Source organism: Hyperolius riggenbachi, chromosome 3 (assembly GCF_040937935.1).
Source record: "Hyperolius riggenbachi isolate aHypRig1 chromosome 3, aHypRig1.pri, whole genome shotgun sequence".
Lineage (NCBI taxonomy): Eukaryota > Metazoa > Chordata > Amphibia > Anura > Hyperoliidae > Hyperolius > Hyperolius riggenbachi.
The window spans coordinates 211252995-211272027 of record NC_090648.1 but is presented as its reverse complement, the minus strand read 5'-3'; the positions used below and the strand labels follow the sequence as shown (position 1 = coordinate 211272027).

Sequence of the window (19033 nt, the reverse complement as noted above, 5' to 3'; positions counted from 1 at the left end):
AATGACTGAGAAAATTGCGTGGGTGTGTACATGAATAAATTGACAGTGTGAACATGGCAACATTGGATATGTGTACCAGGCCTAAGTGTGCCATGAAGACTAGGATATGCCAGGGAGACTAGCCAGACAGAGGACCTGCAGAATTAGCTACATTTGAAAACACAGGCTCCACTTCTGCAGTTTGGAAGCTAAGCAGCTCTACTTATGCAGAAAGCTTCATAGCAGTATCCTGCATTATAGCAGAGCTGAAAACAGAACAAGTTTACCAGTGGTTCCATGCAGTCACATTTTCCAGGACAAACACAAGTAAAGGATCATAGGTAAATGCAGGTCCCATAGCCTGAGGAAAGTCGTAATGGTCCACACACTGCAATTTAGGAACTGTGCTTTATTTTTCCATGGCCAGGAAACTGATAGTTAATAGCCAATGATCATTTTGGAGCCTCATAGGGACACTTGTCAAGGCACAGGACATATCACAATATAGTTAAAGTGATGCACATAACCACAAACCCACGGTTTAATAATTTCAAAATAACTAGATTAGCAACTGCTTTGAGGCAATCTTTACTAAAACACAGGTGTATAATGCAGCAATAGCTGCCTCCACACTGCCCAATTAAGAGAATTAGACTATTCTATCTGGAAGTCAATTTTCCCTAAACAAAAAATTCCACAAATGTGAAAATTGCCCAGAAACCGCTTTAGAATAGAACTAAAATCACTCAGCACTTGTGATAGCACTGGCGATTCATTATGTGAGGAAGGCCTAAAAGGTTTCTCTTTCAGCTCAGTTGTCTTTGCTGTAGGCAATTGTAGAGAGCTACCACATTTTAGTCCCAATCTACTCCTTATGGTGTGGACTCGATTTAAATAGGAAATAGCATTTCAAGATGTTCCTTGCAAGGTCACATCGCAAATTGTGGGAACACACTCTAACATTAAAGTCAATAGACTTAATTCATGCAACAATGTGGGTTGCACACTGCAAGGCATCAAAACTTAGACTCTTTTCACACTATGGGCCAGATTTATTATTTTTAATAAGTCAAGAAAAACTCGACACCTAATACTCTTTCAATTGCAGAGTACCAAGAGGTCTTAACTCACACCTGGACACTACTTAAGGCTTTGCAGATAATGGACAAGTATACTAGATGTAATGGATTGTACCAGACTGCCATTCCCAGAACAGTCGTGTGCTGGGGCAGAGGTGGCCTTAGAGTATGCGGGGCCTGGGGCGATTGTCATATGTGGGGCCTAGAGATATATGCTGTGGATACACACTGTATAGATTAGATAGGTAGGTGCCTGCCGTAAAGATTAGGTAGATGCCCCGCAATATAGATTATATAGGTAGATGCCCCACAGTACAGGTTACTGCAAGGTGGCTGCAGTGCTGGGGAGAGCGGGCATAGTTAAAACTCACGTGTCTCCGATGCTCACAGCTACCATCCATTTCCTCTCCCAGCATCTGTGTATTGGTAACAGCGCCCCCTATGACGACGTGACTGCATGTCACCACAGGGGGGCACTGTTACCAATACACAGATGCTGGGAGAGGAAATGGATGGTAGCTGTGAGCATCGGAGACACGTGAGTTTTAACAACTATACCCGCTCTCCCCAGCACTGCAGAGGGTGCGGGGCCTCCTCCGACGCGGGGCCTGGGGAGATTGCCCCCCTTGACACCCCCAAAGGCCGGCTCTGGCTGGGGGCCTATGACAATGGAAGAATGGTTAGACTAGAATTGCAATCCTTTATTGCAAGATCAGCTACAGGAAAGTGCCCCACATTTGCTATATGGATACGACAACTCAATGATTAAAAAACCCAACCCCCAACCCTGTCCTCAAGGCCCAACAGTGCATGTTTTGTTGAAATCCACAGAGTAGTTAATTAGCACTGCTGAGACACAGATTACCTCACCTGTGCAAGTTTGTGGTTTTCTGCAAAACGTACTGTTGGTGGGCCTTGAGGACAGGGTTGGTAAACTCTGCTTTAAAGAGACACTGAAGCGAGACTAAATCTCGCTTCAGGTCTTATATATAGCAGGGGCACGCGTGCCCCTGCTAAAACGCCGCTATCCCGCGGCTTAACGGGGGTCCCTTCACCCCCAACCCACCCCCCGCAAAAGTTGGTCGTAAAATGGTCGTAGGGAAACCTCTTCCTGGAGGCAGGGCTAACGGCTGCAGCCCTGCCTCCCAGCACGTCTATCAGATGCGCATCGCCGCCTCTCCCCCGCCCCTCTGTGAAGGAAGACTGAGAGGGGCGGGGGAGAGGCGGAGATACGGGTCTGACAGACGCGCATGGGGCAGGGCTGCGGCGGTTAGCCCTGCCCCAACCAGGAAGCGCTCCCCCGCTGCACGGAGGGGGTTTGGGGGACAGGGACCCCCGTTAAGCCGCGGGATAGCGGCGTTTTAGCAGGGGCACGCATGCCCCTGCTAGCTATGAGGTCTGAAGCGAGATCTATTCTCGCTTCAGACTCTCTTTAAAGGACACCTGAAGTGAGCGTGATATGGAGGCTGCCATATTTCCTTGTAGACTATGCCATTTGCCTGGCTGCCCCGTTCTGGCATATGCAGTGTTTGAGTCAAAACCCTGAAACAAGCATATGGCTAATCCATTAAAACCCAAATCAGAGTACCTGACCTGCATTTGCTTGTTCAGGGTCTATAACTAAAAGTATTAGAGACAGGATCAGGCAGACTGCCAGGCAACTGGTATAGTTTAAAAGGAAGTATGACAGCCTCCATATCACTCCTCAGGTTTCCTTTAAGCTTATAAGAGCAAATGTTTGCTTTTCTAGAAGTGGATGACAATGGCTACTTTTTATCTGCAACAGCTTTTATTAATGTTCCATCTTGTGACCTGTGAGATGTAGTTAGTGGACCTCTGAGGCCAGGGTCACACTTATTGCATGCATTTTGATTCTGCCAAGTGTGACCCTGGCCTGGACAATGGGTTTCACCTGACACATGCCTTAGTCATCTATATTAATGGCTGCACTTGTATGTACTTTTCTGCAATTTTTCAAACAGTGTTGGGGTAAACAAAAACCCTTCAGAGCTTCTACTACTGTTGGCCATTGCAAGTTTGGGTGTGTAGTTGTCCCCCACTGCTTTTCCTGTCAGCACTTGGGTAAGCTGTCCCTAGATGTTGTACAGATCAGCTCTGTATTCAGCATGGAGGTTCATTTAGGCAGCCATCTGACCTCCACACCAATTTTATATTTCTGGTGCCACTTTACCTAGTTCTACAATATCTTGATGGCTCACAGCATTCTCTGCTAAAGGGGGGGGGGGGGGGAAAGAGAAACTCAACCTCCCATATCAAGTTAGTATAGTTCATCTTTTGTCCCCCCCCAAAAAAATTCAAGTGAGGGTATTGTCATACCCAGATTTCTTCCATCTGTTCATAAAGTACTTTCCTCTGATTACATTTCTGCTCTTTATAGACGGTCTACGATTGGAGACTTAGAAGCCCTATGGCATTTAAGATTACTTCTACTACCCAAAAAGTAAAGCTTATGGTGTTTGCCACTGGCAACCCTTAATTTGACTAATTTCTTCCATTGTTTTCATGGTCTCCCTGCTTATGAAATTTGTTCCACAAGGCTGCCATACCTACAACGAACTGTAACAAGCCATGTTTCAATAGGTAGTCCCTGTGATACACTTTGCTACCTTGCAGGCGCTTGGCAAGTTTCAAGCAGATAGTTTCTAATTAACTTCCTGAACTATGGAAAAAAAAAAAGTTTGCTTTCGTTCAGGGCAATCTATGAGGAGGAGAGTCTCCAACCTACAATCAAATTTTTAGTTTAAAAACTTGACAAGAGCTATGTTGTGGCAACAACTGGCCAAGATCACTTTTTCACCTACTGATATGGCAGCATAGACATCACCCAGAGTATGCCTTCAATATTGGAGTGTATTTTCCATTGACCCCCAGTGTTTTCCCTCAATGACTAATAGACTAATGTCTAAGCGATGTAACCCTAAGATCAGAGTCTGTCATCTTAGCCTATACTGTGTCCCCCCCCCCCATTTAAAGTAGGATTATGTCCCAAGCTCAGTGCACTTAATATTCATCCAAATGTCCCTGCTGTAGTAAGTTTCAGTAACACTTCTCTGCTCCAAATTGTATTATTCTTGGGCTTTGCCATATGACGCAGGTGTTCATTAAATATTCAAAAAGGCAGACCTTGAGTTTTAACAAGTAAAACAAAAACAAACCAAACAAACATTTCTATGCGCTTTTATAGATGTAGCAGTGGGCTCAGGCCCTGAAGTATGAATGAAGGAATAATCTGCCTACTTAACATTTAAACTAATGGTAAAGCCTTTTTAACCAAGTCCCTTTCCGGACTTAATTTTCTGCACATTGTGCACCTAACAGATGCTACATGGTGCAGATGCGGCTCATGTTCAATTCCTCCCAGTTGAGCCGAGTGTTTAACACTAGCAGCTTTCCCATTGCCTATGCCAAGGCCTGGAACCAACTAGCAGCGCTTTTCTAAGCACTTGTGGTTTGAAAAGCTCTTGCTCATGTAATGCAATGTGATCCCACTTGAACAATTAGATTTAAAAAAAATAATTCCCATAGCATTACCTTAGCAAGAGCTTTACAAATCATTGGTGCTTAGAAAGTGCCGCTAGTGGTTTCCAGGCCTAAAGGTGTATTGTAGGGAGGCAAAACTCACCAGTAATATTTAGGCAAGTTCAGCCATTCACAAGTCGGGCAATGTAGTGAAATAAATGACACCTGTAAGCAAGGTCACCAGCTGCCACTCTACAGATACTAGTTACAAAAGGTGGTAGTGTTAGAATAGCATCAGTTTCTGCCACTCCAGAGTTTGAAAAATATCCACCAGCATCTTCACACCCTCATTGACAGTTCATATGATGCAGTAAACCAGTCCGTGCAGCAAGCAGTGCAATCTGTACCTGCAATACTGCACTTTGAGCAGCAAGTCTCAGTACCAGAACAGCATTTCCAGCTTAATCTGGAAAGTGGCACAGAGCCATATTCATGCTACAGCAAGAAACAGTCTCTCCCCAATAAGGAAAATATGAGCCTTGTGAGTTAGTCTGAATATGCAAGACTTTCAGCAGATAATGCCATCAACCACATACTTCAGAAAAACCCACACATCCCATGACCATACTCAAGAAAAGAATTTAATGCAGGTTCAGTTTCCCCAAACCGTGGGTAGGCTTGAGGTGAACACTGACATTTCTGGGCGATTGTCCTTTTGATGAAATCTGCAAGTGACCCATCAACATTCAGCTGATACTCAATTTTTAGATAGTTGATCAGAGTCATTAGACATAGGAATTCCTGTACAAGGCGGCGTATAAAGTGAGGGGGATGTCCACAAAAGTTGATAAAATATGGAAGTCCTGGACCAGTAATAAAGATACTGTATAAATACAGAAGTCTAACAAACTGTTGTAATACATGCCATGATTTATAGTCATATTATATGACTATTAATACCCTGACTTAGTGTATTTAACAAATCAGCACAAGGAGTATATCTTGGTGGTAGATGGGGGGATGGGGAGGGGATAGAAGGGTTGGCGGATTGTTTCTGGTTTTGTACCATGTGTTGTACTATGAGTCTTTGTGTGGACTCACCCTTTGGTTAATTTGTCATTTTAATTCAATAAAAAAAAGAAAAAAAAAAGCTGTCAGATACATAGCTTTGTATGACAGCAATACAATCAGAACACAGATGTCAGTAGAAAGAATGTATTGCTGTGCCTCACTTGCTACCACAAATCCCAACTGATTTGAATCGCTTGCTGAATTTGGTAGTAATCCTGTTCATTGCTAGCTTAGACAACTGAAGTGAGCACTATGGAGGTTTCCCAGGGCAGTTTCTAGGCTAAAATGCACCAAGGACAAGGGTGTAAATTGTGGGCTGCTGTGCCCCCCTTCCCCCCCACAAACAGTGGAGCCAGGTATAGGTGTGCCAGGTCTAGTTGCACTCAGTATAGGTAGCCAGGCATAGGTTAGATAGGTAGGTGCCCCCCCCCCCCCCCCCCATTAATGGAGGGGCGAGTCAGCCTTGGGGAGGGCAGCCTGACTCCCTCCAGTCCTCTCCCAGGCCACCCTCCGTGCTACCCCTTCCGCTGCAGAGTGAATGAAGCAGGAAGCCATGTATACACCAGCAACTCACCTCCGTGTTCCAATCGACGATAACTTGCTGCTGGTCTCCTCTCCATACCTGCAGAATACACTATTTCCTGCTAAACAGGAAGCAGGGTTGTGGAGTTGGAGTTGAGGAGTCAGGGCAATTTTGGACACCCAGAGTTGGAGTTGTGGTTTCATAAATTGAGTCGGAGTTGGAGTCAGAAGATATTTGTACCGACTCCACAGCCCTAACAGGAAGTACAGTGTGTATACTGTGGCTATGCAGAGGAGGAGACCAGTGCAGGAAGGAGAGTTCCCTGTACTTTACTCTGCAGTGGCCAGGGGGTGATGCACAGAGGACGGCCCAGGAGAGGAAGGGAGGGCAAGGTTGGGCTGCCCTCCCCATAGCTGCGGCTCCTGCTCCCATCAATGAGCCCCCCCTTTTCTCAGGGCTTGGGGCGGCTGCACGGCCCTAGAAATGGGCCCGAGGTTGCCATTTCCGTTTAACAATACCAGTTGTCTGACTGTCTCACTGATCTTTAATGGATCAGTGTCTGGATCACACCTGAAACAAGCATAATGCAAATGTAGTCAACCTAAGTGACACTGAAGCAAAAATAAATGTATGAGATTTTAGTATGACTAGTACAGGTAATTGAACATTAGTAGCAAAGGAGTCATTTTTATTTTGTTATATAGCTTAATTTGCAAGAAGTTTTAAATCAGGATGATACCATTTATTGGCTAACTAGCTTAATTTATAATATTGCATTGTTATGTAATTTGCATTTTAGAAACCACACTTCGAGCAGAGCTAATGACCCTTTTGAACTTTCCTGCAGTAAAATCTTCTCAAGCTGTCTGTTTAAAGAGAAACTCCGACCAAGAATTTAACTTTATCCCAATCAGTAGCTGATACCCCTTTTACATGACAAATCTATTGCATTTCACAAACAGACCATCAGAGGGTGCTGTATGACTGATATTGTGGTGAAACTCCTCCCACAAGAAGCTCTGAGTACCGCGATACTCTGGGCAAACTGCCACAATGTAACAATGTTAACAGACAGGAAATGGCTGTTTGCAGTAGTCTGTAACAGCCAGAACAGCTAGAAACAGCTACATAACCTGCCCACAGTAACAATGTCACCATGTAATACATGTCAGAATGTAAGTCTGGGAGAGGAAAGATTTTACAATGAGCAAACACTGACTAAATCATTTATACATAATTGTAAGAATGAAGCACTTTATTAAATTATTTTCACTGGAGTTTCTCTTTAAGCTATTCAGAAAGCATGACAGTTCAGTGAAATAAAATAAATCTATGCAAAAGATCTGCTGAGCTATTCAACTGTTCCTGCACTGGAAAACCTAATACGTTGCTACTAATGTATGTTCTATTTGTTCTCTGTATCACCTATAATTTATTAAAATTTATAAAGTGCCAACATATTACACAGCGCTGGACATTAGTTTAGGTTACAGACAATATTTAGGGCAACATACAGCAATACGACAATACAGAAAAACCAGATCATGCAGCACAGTACAAGTACAAGTACAAGGCAAAGCTTAGTCACAGGATGGGAGCATAGAGATTAGTCAAGTATAGTTCACTCAAATGCATAGCATGAGTGCACAATAGTGGAGGTGCATGATCAGGTAGGATACAAAAAGAGGAGGAACCTGCCTGAAGACTTACAATCTAGAGGGAGAGGTAAAGACACAAAAGGTAGGGACCAGAGTTCAGCTGTGGGTTTAGAGCATTCACACAACTTATTTTCGCTTAAAATTTAAGGGAACCTCAAGAGACCCAAAGCCTCCGTTTAACTTACCTGGGGCTTCTTCCAGGCCCCTGTAGTCCTTCACATACCTCAGTGTCCTACTAGTCTATTGCTGTGCCCCTCTGAAAGCTTGCAGACTAAGCATGTAGCCCAGATCATGCTACTGTGGCCTGGAGCTTTGTGTAAGCTCCCTTCCAAGAAAGAAAAAAAAAAAAAAAAAAAAAAAAAAAAAAAAAAAGATTTGGGTATCTGCTTCAGGCCTGAGATACTAAGCTTTTCTGACTTTTCTGCGTCTGCATTTTAACCCCCTCCACCACTGAGGGTTTTTCCCCTTTAGGATCAGAGCAATTTTCACCTCATTTGCCAACAACTATTACTCCTCAACGAAACTTTCACCAATTAGGCTCTTTGGGTGATATTTTGATTTTTTTTAATAGAATTTTATCCTAAGGGCTCATTCACACTATGTGCAGTGCTGTCAGTTTTGACGCAACACAGTGTACGATCCACATGGCAACATGAAAGGCCATAGACTTTCATGTTACAATTCACACTACAGGTGTGCGTTCCCATGTGTTATGAAGTAACGCTTCTGGGGACAAAATTGCACACGTTTCCTGACGGGTACGGCTGCTGGTGTCTGCGCTCCCCGACGTGCCTTCCGTGCAATGGCAACGCAAGCATGAAATAGTGTTCGTGCTTGCGTTGTGTAGTGTGAATGAGCCCTAATGCATTTTAATGGGAAGAAAAAATTGAAAGTGTTTTTACCATAATTAAAACCCACATTGGCCCATTTATCCAGGTTATTTAAACATTTAAAATATTTCCCTAGTACTATGTATGGCAATATATTATGTGGAAATAAAGGTACATTTTCTCAGTTGTGTCCATCACAAAACCATAATTTCAAAGTCAGTAATATCCCCTTGACATACACAGAGTTGAGTCCCTCAAGTAACTTCATCGTTAATGCAAATATTTTATTTGGGCAAGAGAGCGAGAGAGGTAAGGGGTCAATTTTAATGGTAGGTGTATTTTTATTAACCACTTCAGCACCACAGGGTTTTCTGCTTAAAAACCAGAGCAATTTTCACATTTCAGCGCTCCTCCCATTCATTCACCAATAACTTTATTGCTACTCAGATGTAAATGATCTATATCTTTTTTTTTGCCACAAATTATGCCTTGTGAGGGTGATATTTGCTTTTAGTAATTATGTTATCTGTGCATTTTAAAGGGGAAAAAAGAAAAAAAATGCACTATTTCTTTATTTCCATCCACTATAGTTTTCAAATAAACAATGTTACCATAGGTAAAACCCACACATTGTATTTGCCAATTTGTCCTGGTTATCTCAACATTTAAATAATGTTCCTAGTACAATGTATGGCGATAATATATAAGTTTCTGGTTTATGTTTTTGTTTTCTCATTGTACTCAATCATGAAGATAAGGGCTTTTAATTACTGAAACAGTAATACACTCTCATGGCATACATATTTTAAAAGCTAAGTCCCTAGGGTAACTATGTATCCTCTTTTCAATGCTGTCACTTTGTTTTGTTTTTACAAGTATTTAGGGTTATAGAGTACATGAAAATAACAGTTTTATTGCTTTTCATTCAGTTTTCCGGTAAAAAAAAAAAAAAAAGTCACATGCCTTAGCCCTCAGTTGTCAAACCACAAAAATCTATTCTCTCACTTGTCACGGTTAAAATGATACCCTATATACAGTGTTCTCCCAGAAATGGTTTCCAGCCGGGTGGCATGAAATAGTAGCCGGGTGGCATGAAATAGTAGCCGGGTGGGGCGAGATGAGAATGCAGGGCCAGTGCTTCTGTGAGCAACTCTGCTTTACAGCATAGGAGGAGGTGAGCCGATGACAGCCGGGTGGTCACCAAAACTAGCCGGGTGGAGCACCCGGCTAAAAGAGCCTGGGGAGAACACTATATACATAATCAGATAGCTTATTGGGCATACAGCACACTGTTTTCCACAAGTACGCCTATCTACTCCCCTGAGCTTCAGAAGAAGTTTTGTGGGGAGTAGATAAGCGTAGCAAGGGATTCAAAGGACACCAGAGTTGCAAATAAATGAAAAGTGCATCTATCCTCCTAAAAAGATACTCCACATTTTCATATTTAACTTTAAGGTTTTACTGTTACATTGTCTCTGCTCAGTGACACATTCATTGAAATATGCCAGAGCTAAAACCTATGAACTATTGACCCTTTTTATCCCTTTCCTGCTCCCAGAAGCAATTTTCTGCTAATAAAGTGTTTTATATTTGTAATTTCTTATCAGTGAGGGTCACAATAATCTGACCCAGTCCTGACACATGAACTGCCACTTACATACCTGATGTTTAACTTTCAGGCAGAGAAAAAAAAAAAAATTTGTCCACAAGATGTCCTTGTGCATTGATTTCCTGAGCATACTATTAGTACATTAACAGGAAGTAATGCATGGATGTGTTACTTTCATTACTACGACTGCAGGCATCTCATTGATGTCAGGAATAGACACAGGGACTTCGATCAATGAATGGGAACTGCATTCACATTCATTGATCTTGTAACAGGCGGTGGCCATCTGCTGCAATAGACATATCTATGTCCCTAGGCAGGGACTGAAGGCCTGTGGGATGTAGATATACCGTCTGAACCCGCATAAATAAATAAAACCACTCATTACATTAAAATTGAATATACAAATTAAAATGCATAATTGGTGGCTAAATACAGAATTGGTAATAAGTGACAAAATTAACATTAATAGAATGAATTCAAAGACAAAAGGAAGGGGGTGCAAGAGACCTGCCTCCCCCCCCCCCCCCCCCCCCCAACAGAGATCGCTTTTCGGACCATTAGCGCTCTGTCTTAAGCCTTGATCATAACTTAACTGTTGCCCATAACTCTGAAGACATACCAAGTAAGGCTATATTATACACTGCCCTCCTTAACAGGGCTGTGGAGTCAGTACAAAAATTCTCCTAACTCTGACTCCTATTTTGCATATGTAAGCATTTCATCACTGCCAAAGGTTGGGAATTTTAAAGCTATAATAAGAGGGCATCTGATTTTGTGAACAAATCTCCTGCCCAGGAAGCTGACACTCTACCCTTTCAGCCATCACAGCCTGTCATTGTCAGTGTAAATGCCCTAGCATAATAAGATTTAGGCCTCTTTCACAGTAGGACATTGCGTTTTGATGCGTCGTTAGTCACAAAGCAAGTAAACACCCCAAAAAAGTCACACCGTAACTTGCCCCGTTATCGTTGCATACAGTAGCAGGGCTGTGGAGTCGGAGTAGTTCTGGGCACCCGGAGTCGGAGTAGTTTATTTCATAAACTGAGGAGTCGGATGTTTTGTACAAAATCCACAGCCCTGTTAAGTATTAGAGTAAGGAGTTTGAGTCGAGGAGTCGGGGCCATTTTGGGTACCCAGAGTCGTGGTTTCATAAACTTAGGAGTCGGAAGATTTTTGTACCAACTCCACAGCCCTGTACAGTAGAGTATGCTTCCAAGTCATTACTAAGCATGTGCAAACATTCTAACGCAGCTAATAACTTGTATAACAGCATGCAGTACTTTCACTTAACATGCAGCATTAGACACCAACACAACGTGTGCACTGTGAACAGGGCATTGATTTTTCATTGCAGCGAGTTATTCCGCATTAACTGTTTAACATTTCACCTTATCGGTTTCTTTATTCTACAAAAGAGCAAAAATTAAAGGTTTAGGGACGAAAAAAAAAAAAAAAAAATCTGCATCCACTTACCTGGGGCTTCCTCCAGCCCGTGGCAGGCAGGAGGTGCCCTCGGCGCCGCTCCGCAGGCTCCTGGTGGCGCATCCGACCTGGCCAGGCCAGCGGCTAGGTCGGGCTTCTTCTGCGCTCCAAAATGCACCTCACTGTCATCGGATGTCCTCCGGGCTGTACTGCGCAGGCTCAGAGCTACTGAGCCTGCGCAGTACAGCCCGGAGGACGTCCGATGACAGCAGCGCGCCACCGTAAGGCATTTTGGAGTGCAGAAGAAGCCCGACCTGGCACGCCACCGGAGACATCCAGGAGCGGTGCCGAGGGCACCTGCCTGCCACGGGCTGGAGGAAGCCCCAGGTAAGTGGATGCAGATTTTTCTGTTTTAATCGTCTCTAAACCTTCCATTTAAGGTACGAAAACTGATATTGAACTGAAGTTCATCAGGAACAACTAAGTTATTTTGCTTGTAAATGTGCTTAAAGTTCTATTATAAGTCATTTATGAGAAGTTTTGTGAATAGAGCCCAATGTGTTGGGACATTCTAACTTTAGGCATTAGTGTAACTATGTACACCAGAGGTGCAACTTAAGATATAACTGAGGACAAGCTGCTAAATTTGGGGGGGGAGGGGGGACAAAAACAAAAACTCATTGGTAACAGTATGGTACAGACAGGAACAAAGGAGCAACCTACTATAGGCAATCTAAAAAGGTAGCCACAACATACAATTTTTTTTATTATCTTTCCAAGTATTGCAATCAATTTCTCTGACTGATTATAACATTTAACAAAAAAAAAACCTCTGAACAGTGTACCACACAGTCACCCAACCCCCTCCCCCCCCCCCATTTTGAAAAAAAATTGAAAATTTAGTAAATTGCTTGGGTGTATGTATTAACCAGTTTAGCTTTTTGGACATTGCTCCTACGTCCATAAATGCATACTAGATGTAGAAGCTACGCAAGGGGGAAAAAAAAAAAAAAAAAAAAAAAAAAAAAAAAAAAAAAAAGTAACCTATGGGTCTGAACTAACTACTTTGGCCTCCTGGACGCAGTAGCTACGCCCAGGAGGCTATGTGCGCTCCCGATCGCGCGTGCACTCCCAGCCCACGGTTCGCTAGCCAGGCAATCAGTGAATTGGGCTATGGTGCCCGATCACTGATTTCTCTCCCCCCCAAGAAAAACCCGTCAGCTTCGCACAAAGCTGAGGTTTTTCTGTTCCCATTTCCTTCCAACGTCACTCTAAGCGTCCATGTTATGCTTAGAGTGACGTCATTGTAAACAAACTCATGGCTGCCATCTTGTGGCCAAAAAGATAACTGCATGAAAATGCAAAAAAAAAAAAAAAAAAGACCTATATGTAAAAAAAAAAAATTTGCATCCCACCCTCCCAAAAATACTCACATAAAAAGTTTAAAAAAACCACTACAATTAAAAAAACACAAATATTTAAGGGTCTAAACTTTAAATATCTATGTAAACATGATTATTTTTTTTAAGTTATGAGCTTGTAAATAGTGACGGATGCAAAACGGAAAAAATGCACTTTAATTTCCAAGTAAAATATTGTTGCCATACATTGTGATAGGGACAATTTAAACGGTGTAATAACTGGGAGAAACAGGCACATACAATACGTGGAGTTTTAATTGTGGAGGCATGTATTATTTTAAAACTATAATGGCCAAAAAATAATGTTTTTCTGTTTTTTCCTTATTCTTCCTGTTAAAATGCATTTACAGTAAAGTGGCTCTAGCAAAATGTACCCCCAAAATAAGGCTAATTTGTGTCAGAAAACACGAGACAGATCAGTTCATTGTGATAAGTAGTGATAACGTTATAGTCTAATGAATGGGAGATGAACATTGCTCAGATGCATAAAGTGAAAACGACTGAAGGCTCAAGTGGTTAATATGCATGTCAAGAGGGTATATTTTTTTAATATATAAGCTTGTAAATGGACGCAAAACTGAAAAAAATGCACCTTTATTTACAAACAATTGGAGCCATACATTGTGATAGGGACATAAATTTAAATGGTGTAATAACCAGGACAAATGGGCAAATTAAATACATAGGTTCTCATTATGGTAGCATGCATCTTAAAGCTAAAATGGCTGAAAACAGAAATAAAATTCTTAGTAAAAATGTACCACCCAAACAAAGCCGATTTGGTGGCGAGGGGAAGGGGGGTAGTTGTGAGAAGTAGTGATAAAGTTACTGGCAAGTGGAAAATTGCTTGGATGCATAAGGGGAAAAAAAAAACAAAAAAAAAAAAAAAAAAACAACCCACCGATAGACTTCTTGTTTATGACACAGGAAATCCAATTGGATTTCTTGCTTGAAGAATATAAGTTTTTGGGGAAGTTAAATGTATTGAACTGCCATAAAACCAGATCACTTTATTGTAGTGTGACCACATGTAGAGGCCTGTACCCACCTTGCAATTTTCCTGACAACCAGCAATTTGAGTGACAAGCAGTAATTGCCATGATCTTGCGATGTAGGCACAGGCATGCAATCACAGACATTTAGCAACAGTGGCATAGCCAAGGAGCTAGGGGCCCCAATGCAAGCTTTACATTGGGCCCAAAAGCACTTGATTCATATGGCACAAAAAAAAAAAAAAAAAAAAAAAAAAAAAAAAAAAAAAAAAGCCAAGGATATCCAGGTTACTATTCAAAGCATCTATAGACGTGATCAGCAACAGCACATGACTGCTAAACTACTACTATAGTCGAGGTAGGTCCCCTCAGGGCCCCTCTAGCCCTAGTGCCCCAATGCAGTTGCAACCTCTGCAACCCCCAAATGCTACACTTGGGACCCTGTAGGAGTTACTGGCTGTCCTTATGAGCCAGGTGGTGTTAATGGCTGCAATATTTGCAGTGCAATAATTAATCCCTCCTGGTCCACAAGTGCAGCCATCAACTTTGCTGGGTAGATTCAGGTCGCATCACAGTGGGACGTTGCGTAGCTGCATTATAGTGTCCTATAATGCAGCTTATTGCAGTGCTAATCCTAAAGGGCATTCAGTGAGACATTAGCTTCGGATTGTAACATGCAGCATTACAGTAACTGCTTGCAGTGAGTTACCTCTAAACTCAATGTTACCAGGTACAGGAAAGCACACTCCCCATTACCTGTATGCTTTCCTGTACCTACTGTAAGCAATGGTAATGCAGCATTAATATGCATTATCTTATATACTCATGTAGAAGCCAAATTTCTCAGCACAAAAAGTGCTGAAAAGTTCCCCCCTCTGCTTATGTTGGTGGAGCAGGTTTTGATACTGGCAGAGGAGCGCCCCCCCCCCAACATGGTGTGCAAAGTGCGCTGCTCTAGACTACCTGTGCACTGGCTTGTGGAGAGGCTTGTGCAAGCAACTTGTCAGCAGTGTAATGATCGAGGATTCTTCCTATGTGGCAATTGCTGTGTCTCATATCTAGGGCGACAACTAGTGGTGTCTTGAGATAGCCGTATCATCCTTGGGGAACATCGGTTATGGGAAGCCGACTTACTGGAGCACATGGTTACTGTGGAGGGGGTTTATACACGAGTCAGTCACTTTTTCCTGGTTGCTAAAGGAAAAGTGGGTACCTCGGCTTATATGCAAGTATATACACAGCATCTCTTTTGCGTTGTAATGCTGCATTGTGACGCTGCATTGTGACTAACATCCTATGACAACGCAACATCCCACTGTGAATGCAACCTCATACTTGTCAAAAAAATTCCAGCCCAAGAGGGTCACATTTTGGGGTTAACTTCTATTAGAGGATATATAGGGCCAAAACATTTTCAACACATTAAGAATTTAATGCAAAAGATAAAAATGACAACTGTAACGAGAGATATGGAGGCTGCCATACTCCTTTCCAAACAATACCAGTTGCCTGGCAGCCCTGCTGATCTGTTTGGCTACAGTAGTGTCAGAATCACACTAGATACAAGCATGCAGCTAATCTTGTCACATACCCCTGATATGCTGCATGCTTGTTCAAGGTTTATAGCTAAAAATATTAGAGGCAGAGTATCAGCAGGATAGCCATGCAATTCGTATTGTTTAATATATGGCAGACTCCCCATTGTTACAGGTTGCATTGTACACTGAATTTTTTGCCAGATTGATTTGTCAACATGTCCAATATGAATTTTGAAAGATTTTTCAATTTCCATAAAAGTGAATGGAAAATAAATTGACATTCAGATAAGCTATGGTGGAAAATGTTTATCTGGCAGGTAAATCTGCCAGGAAATTTTATCATGTGTACTAGCATTACAGATTAGCTCTTCAACCCAGTTCAAAGCAGCAGGAACCTACTTATCAGAAGAGCATTAACTTCTCCGGTGCCCAACACTACCCTCTATAGTCATGCTGGGAATACACTTGTGGAGAATCGTTCCGATAGAGGCCTTCAATGATAAAATTCCGACATGTCCAATTCTCCACTCGATTCTGTTCTGCTTGATTTCTCAGAAGTGAATGAAAACAAAAACAAACAGAAGATAAGAGAAGTGAGCAGAGAATCAGATGGTTAATAGATTGCATGGAGAATCTAACGTGAAAAATGTAACGTGTATTCCCAGCATTAGGTATTGGATCTTTATGTGAAGTCAACTGTTAGCTAATCAGGTGATTAGAATACACAGGTACCCTGCTTTCATTAAGTTCACTTTCAGGTTAGCGTTAAATATTAGAAGTGTGGTCATACAACTTCACTTGATTATGAAGCTTGAAAAATTAAGGTGAAGTTTGATTGGTCCATTTTCAAGCTGCATAAATTTGCATCTCCATTGGCAAGCTCCATTAACAAACATGACATTCTAGGGTGCCACTGGAGACATTTAGGTGAATGCAGCATGCAGTATCATCAAGAAGCATCTGCCGACACCTGCATATCTACCCCTAGAAAAATACAAAACCTACCAACTATGCACTTAGATGTACAGGAATTATATGCAGTTTCCCATGCATCTTGAAGATCTGATGGCATGCAATGAACATTTTTCTTGCACATGGATGGAAGAACTGCATGCTGGTCATGTGTCAGTTACCAAACTGCCGTAAATAACCGCTATACAATTTACTACACAACGCAGTATTTGACAGTAATTGTTACAGTAGGAAAGAACTGCATGTCAAATCTGGGCTGTAATTCAGGTGTGCATGCAACAGGACCACCACTACTGCCAGTGCTCAACATCTGCAGCAGCAATCAAGGGCCCAACACATGCAATAAGGGATTTTTGCCACTACAAGTTTTCAGCTGATAATTCCTGTATTTTTCCACATGCAGTCAAAAAGAATAAAAGTTAAGTCCAAAGAAAAGTGCTCAAGGCTCCAGACTCCCATTTAAAGTCAATGGGAAGCAAAATATATCACCAAGTGCCTGTAGGTGATATAAAATCAAAATCAGAAGTCAGAATGAATGCACCCCTTTTGTGAATTTTTTTTGCAGGAATTATGGACTTCTGCAGACATTTCCCCACTTTTAACCCATGCTGTAAATGCTTACAATTTTGTGAATGTCAAGATGGTCTTTCAGTCGGGAATTGCCCGTAAGTGCATTTCCGCATGCAAAAGAGGATTGTGAGTAGAGCCCAATGTCTGAAACACCTGATAAGTAGCATACTTGTTCAGGGTCTATGGCTGAAAATATTAAATCCACAGAATAGCCAGGCAACTGGTATTGCTTAAAGAAAAAATATGGAAGCTTTCACATATGGGCAGCATAGTGGTTAGCACTCTTGCCTTGCAGTGCTGGGAGCCTGGTTCAAATCCCAGCCAGGTCAACATCTGAAAGGAGTTGGTTTTCCCAGTGTCTGCATGGGTTTCCACTGGGCACTCCCATTTCCACTCACATCCCAAAAACATACAGATAAGAAAATTGGCTTCCCTCTTAAAAAAGTGGCCTTAGACTATGATACATGCAAAGACATGACTATGGTACAGACTACATTGTGAGCCCCTCTAAGAGAGTGACTTTACAGCACTGTGTAATAGGTCAGCACTGCATAAATAAAGTTAAAAGAAATTCCTCTTACTACAGTTGTCCTTTAATGTGTACCATAAACTGTAGATGAATTGTTGGCAGTATACATAAAGGACACAGAACCCAGTTTTGAGAGTAACCATCAAATAAGTAAAGCACAGGAAGCAAATACAAGTACACCTGATACAAAATTTATAAATCAAAAAAAAAAAAAAAAAAAAAAAAAAAGCCAGCAGAAAACAAAAACCTACAAGCCAAAGCCATAGTATTAATATAAAATACACAGGCCTTTTAAGAGCAAAGAACAGAACTAAAATCAGCAGCAAGGGCTAACCAGCAACATGGAGAAAAAAAACCAAACAAAAACTCTGCAACAAAGCGTCTAACCTTCAAAGAAAGCCCTCTAGCTATCCAGGGTGGATTAGACATTAAATATTTTACAGCAGGTACTCTCAGACTATATTACGAGAGTGGGCGATACAAGCGAGGCTAGGCATGGTTTAACACTCACCTCTTCCTCTATATTGTTATGTTCAGTGTCTGGCTTTAGAGTAGTCATGGTGTACAAGCCAACAGCTGATTCCTCCACAGAGTCCACGGTGGCTGATGATGGGGGTCCTCTGTTAGCGAATGTGCCTCTGTCCCTGTGCTGTAGACTTGTGCTGGATGAAGTTTGTGGAGTTGGAAAACTTCCTCCTAAACTCCAGGAAAGTTGCTTTCCTATTCTTGTAGGTGATGTATAAGTGCACAGTGAGGGTGCTGAAGGTAGTATGCTGTGGGAAGAGGTGTCTAGGAGTGCGAAGGTGGGAGAGTGCAGAAGAGCAAGGGCGGGATGAGGGCTCTTTATACCACTCCTTCCTGAAGCCTTAATTACGGAGGAGGGAGTAGGATAAGACAGGGGGGAGTGTTTTAGGAGTGGATAAGCATTGAGACTCATCTAGCTTGTTCATCAATTAAACTAAAAAAGGAGGAGGGGGTGACTGGGAGGCGTGAACGGCTCTGTGCTGTGTGATGCTGCTAGTGGCTTCAGCTGGGTGGTTTCCTCTCGTGTCCTGAGAGAATAATCAGCATATCATGTGGTATTTGACGGACTGGCTACTTATTTGCTCTCTCTTTTTCTGGAAGAAGAAGTTGTCCCTCCAACTCTGACAAACTTGTCTCACTAAAGTGACTAGACGAAAGAGTTCCAGGATGAGCTGCGCGCGGCAGCTTCACTCTCCTGACGTCATCCTCACAGCTGTGCAGCTGCGTCCCTTACAACGGGTTGCTGGACCTTCCTCTTACTGCTTGCCAAAGTGGAAGTGATGTTTCAAGTGAGTTTGTTTTTAGTAAACAGTAAAATCCCGAGCTTTCTAAA

General features: G+C 42.2%; 1 protein-coding gene across 1 annotated transcript in view; it reads right to left on the bottom strand.

The window, feature by feature from the left end:
- The window catches only part of LOC137563320 (RNA-binding protein with multiple splicing 2), a 38239-nt gene extending 19611 nt beyond the window's left edge, over positions 1 to 18628 (bottom strand). The window contains exon 1 of the mRNA XM_068275627.1: positions 18188 to 18628. Coding sequence (XP_068131728.1) covers positions 18188 to 18613 — 426 coding nt within the window. The 5' untranslated portion in view covers positions 18614 to 18628. The remainder of the gene's footprint in view (positions 1 to 18187) is intronic.
- Between the last annotated feature and the right edge of the window lie 405 nt (positions 18629 to 19033).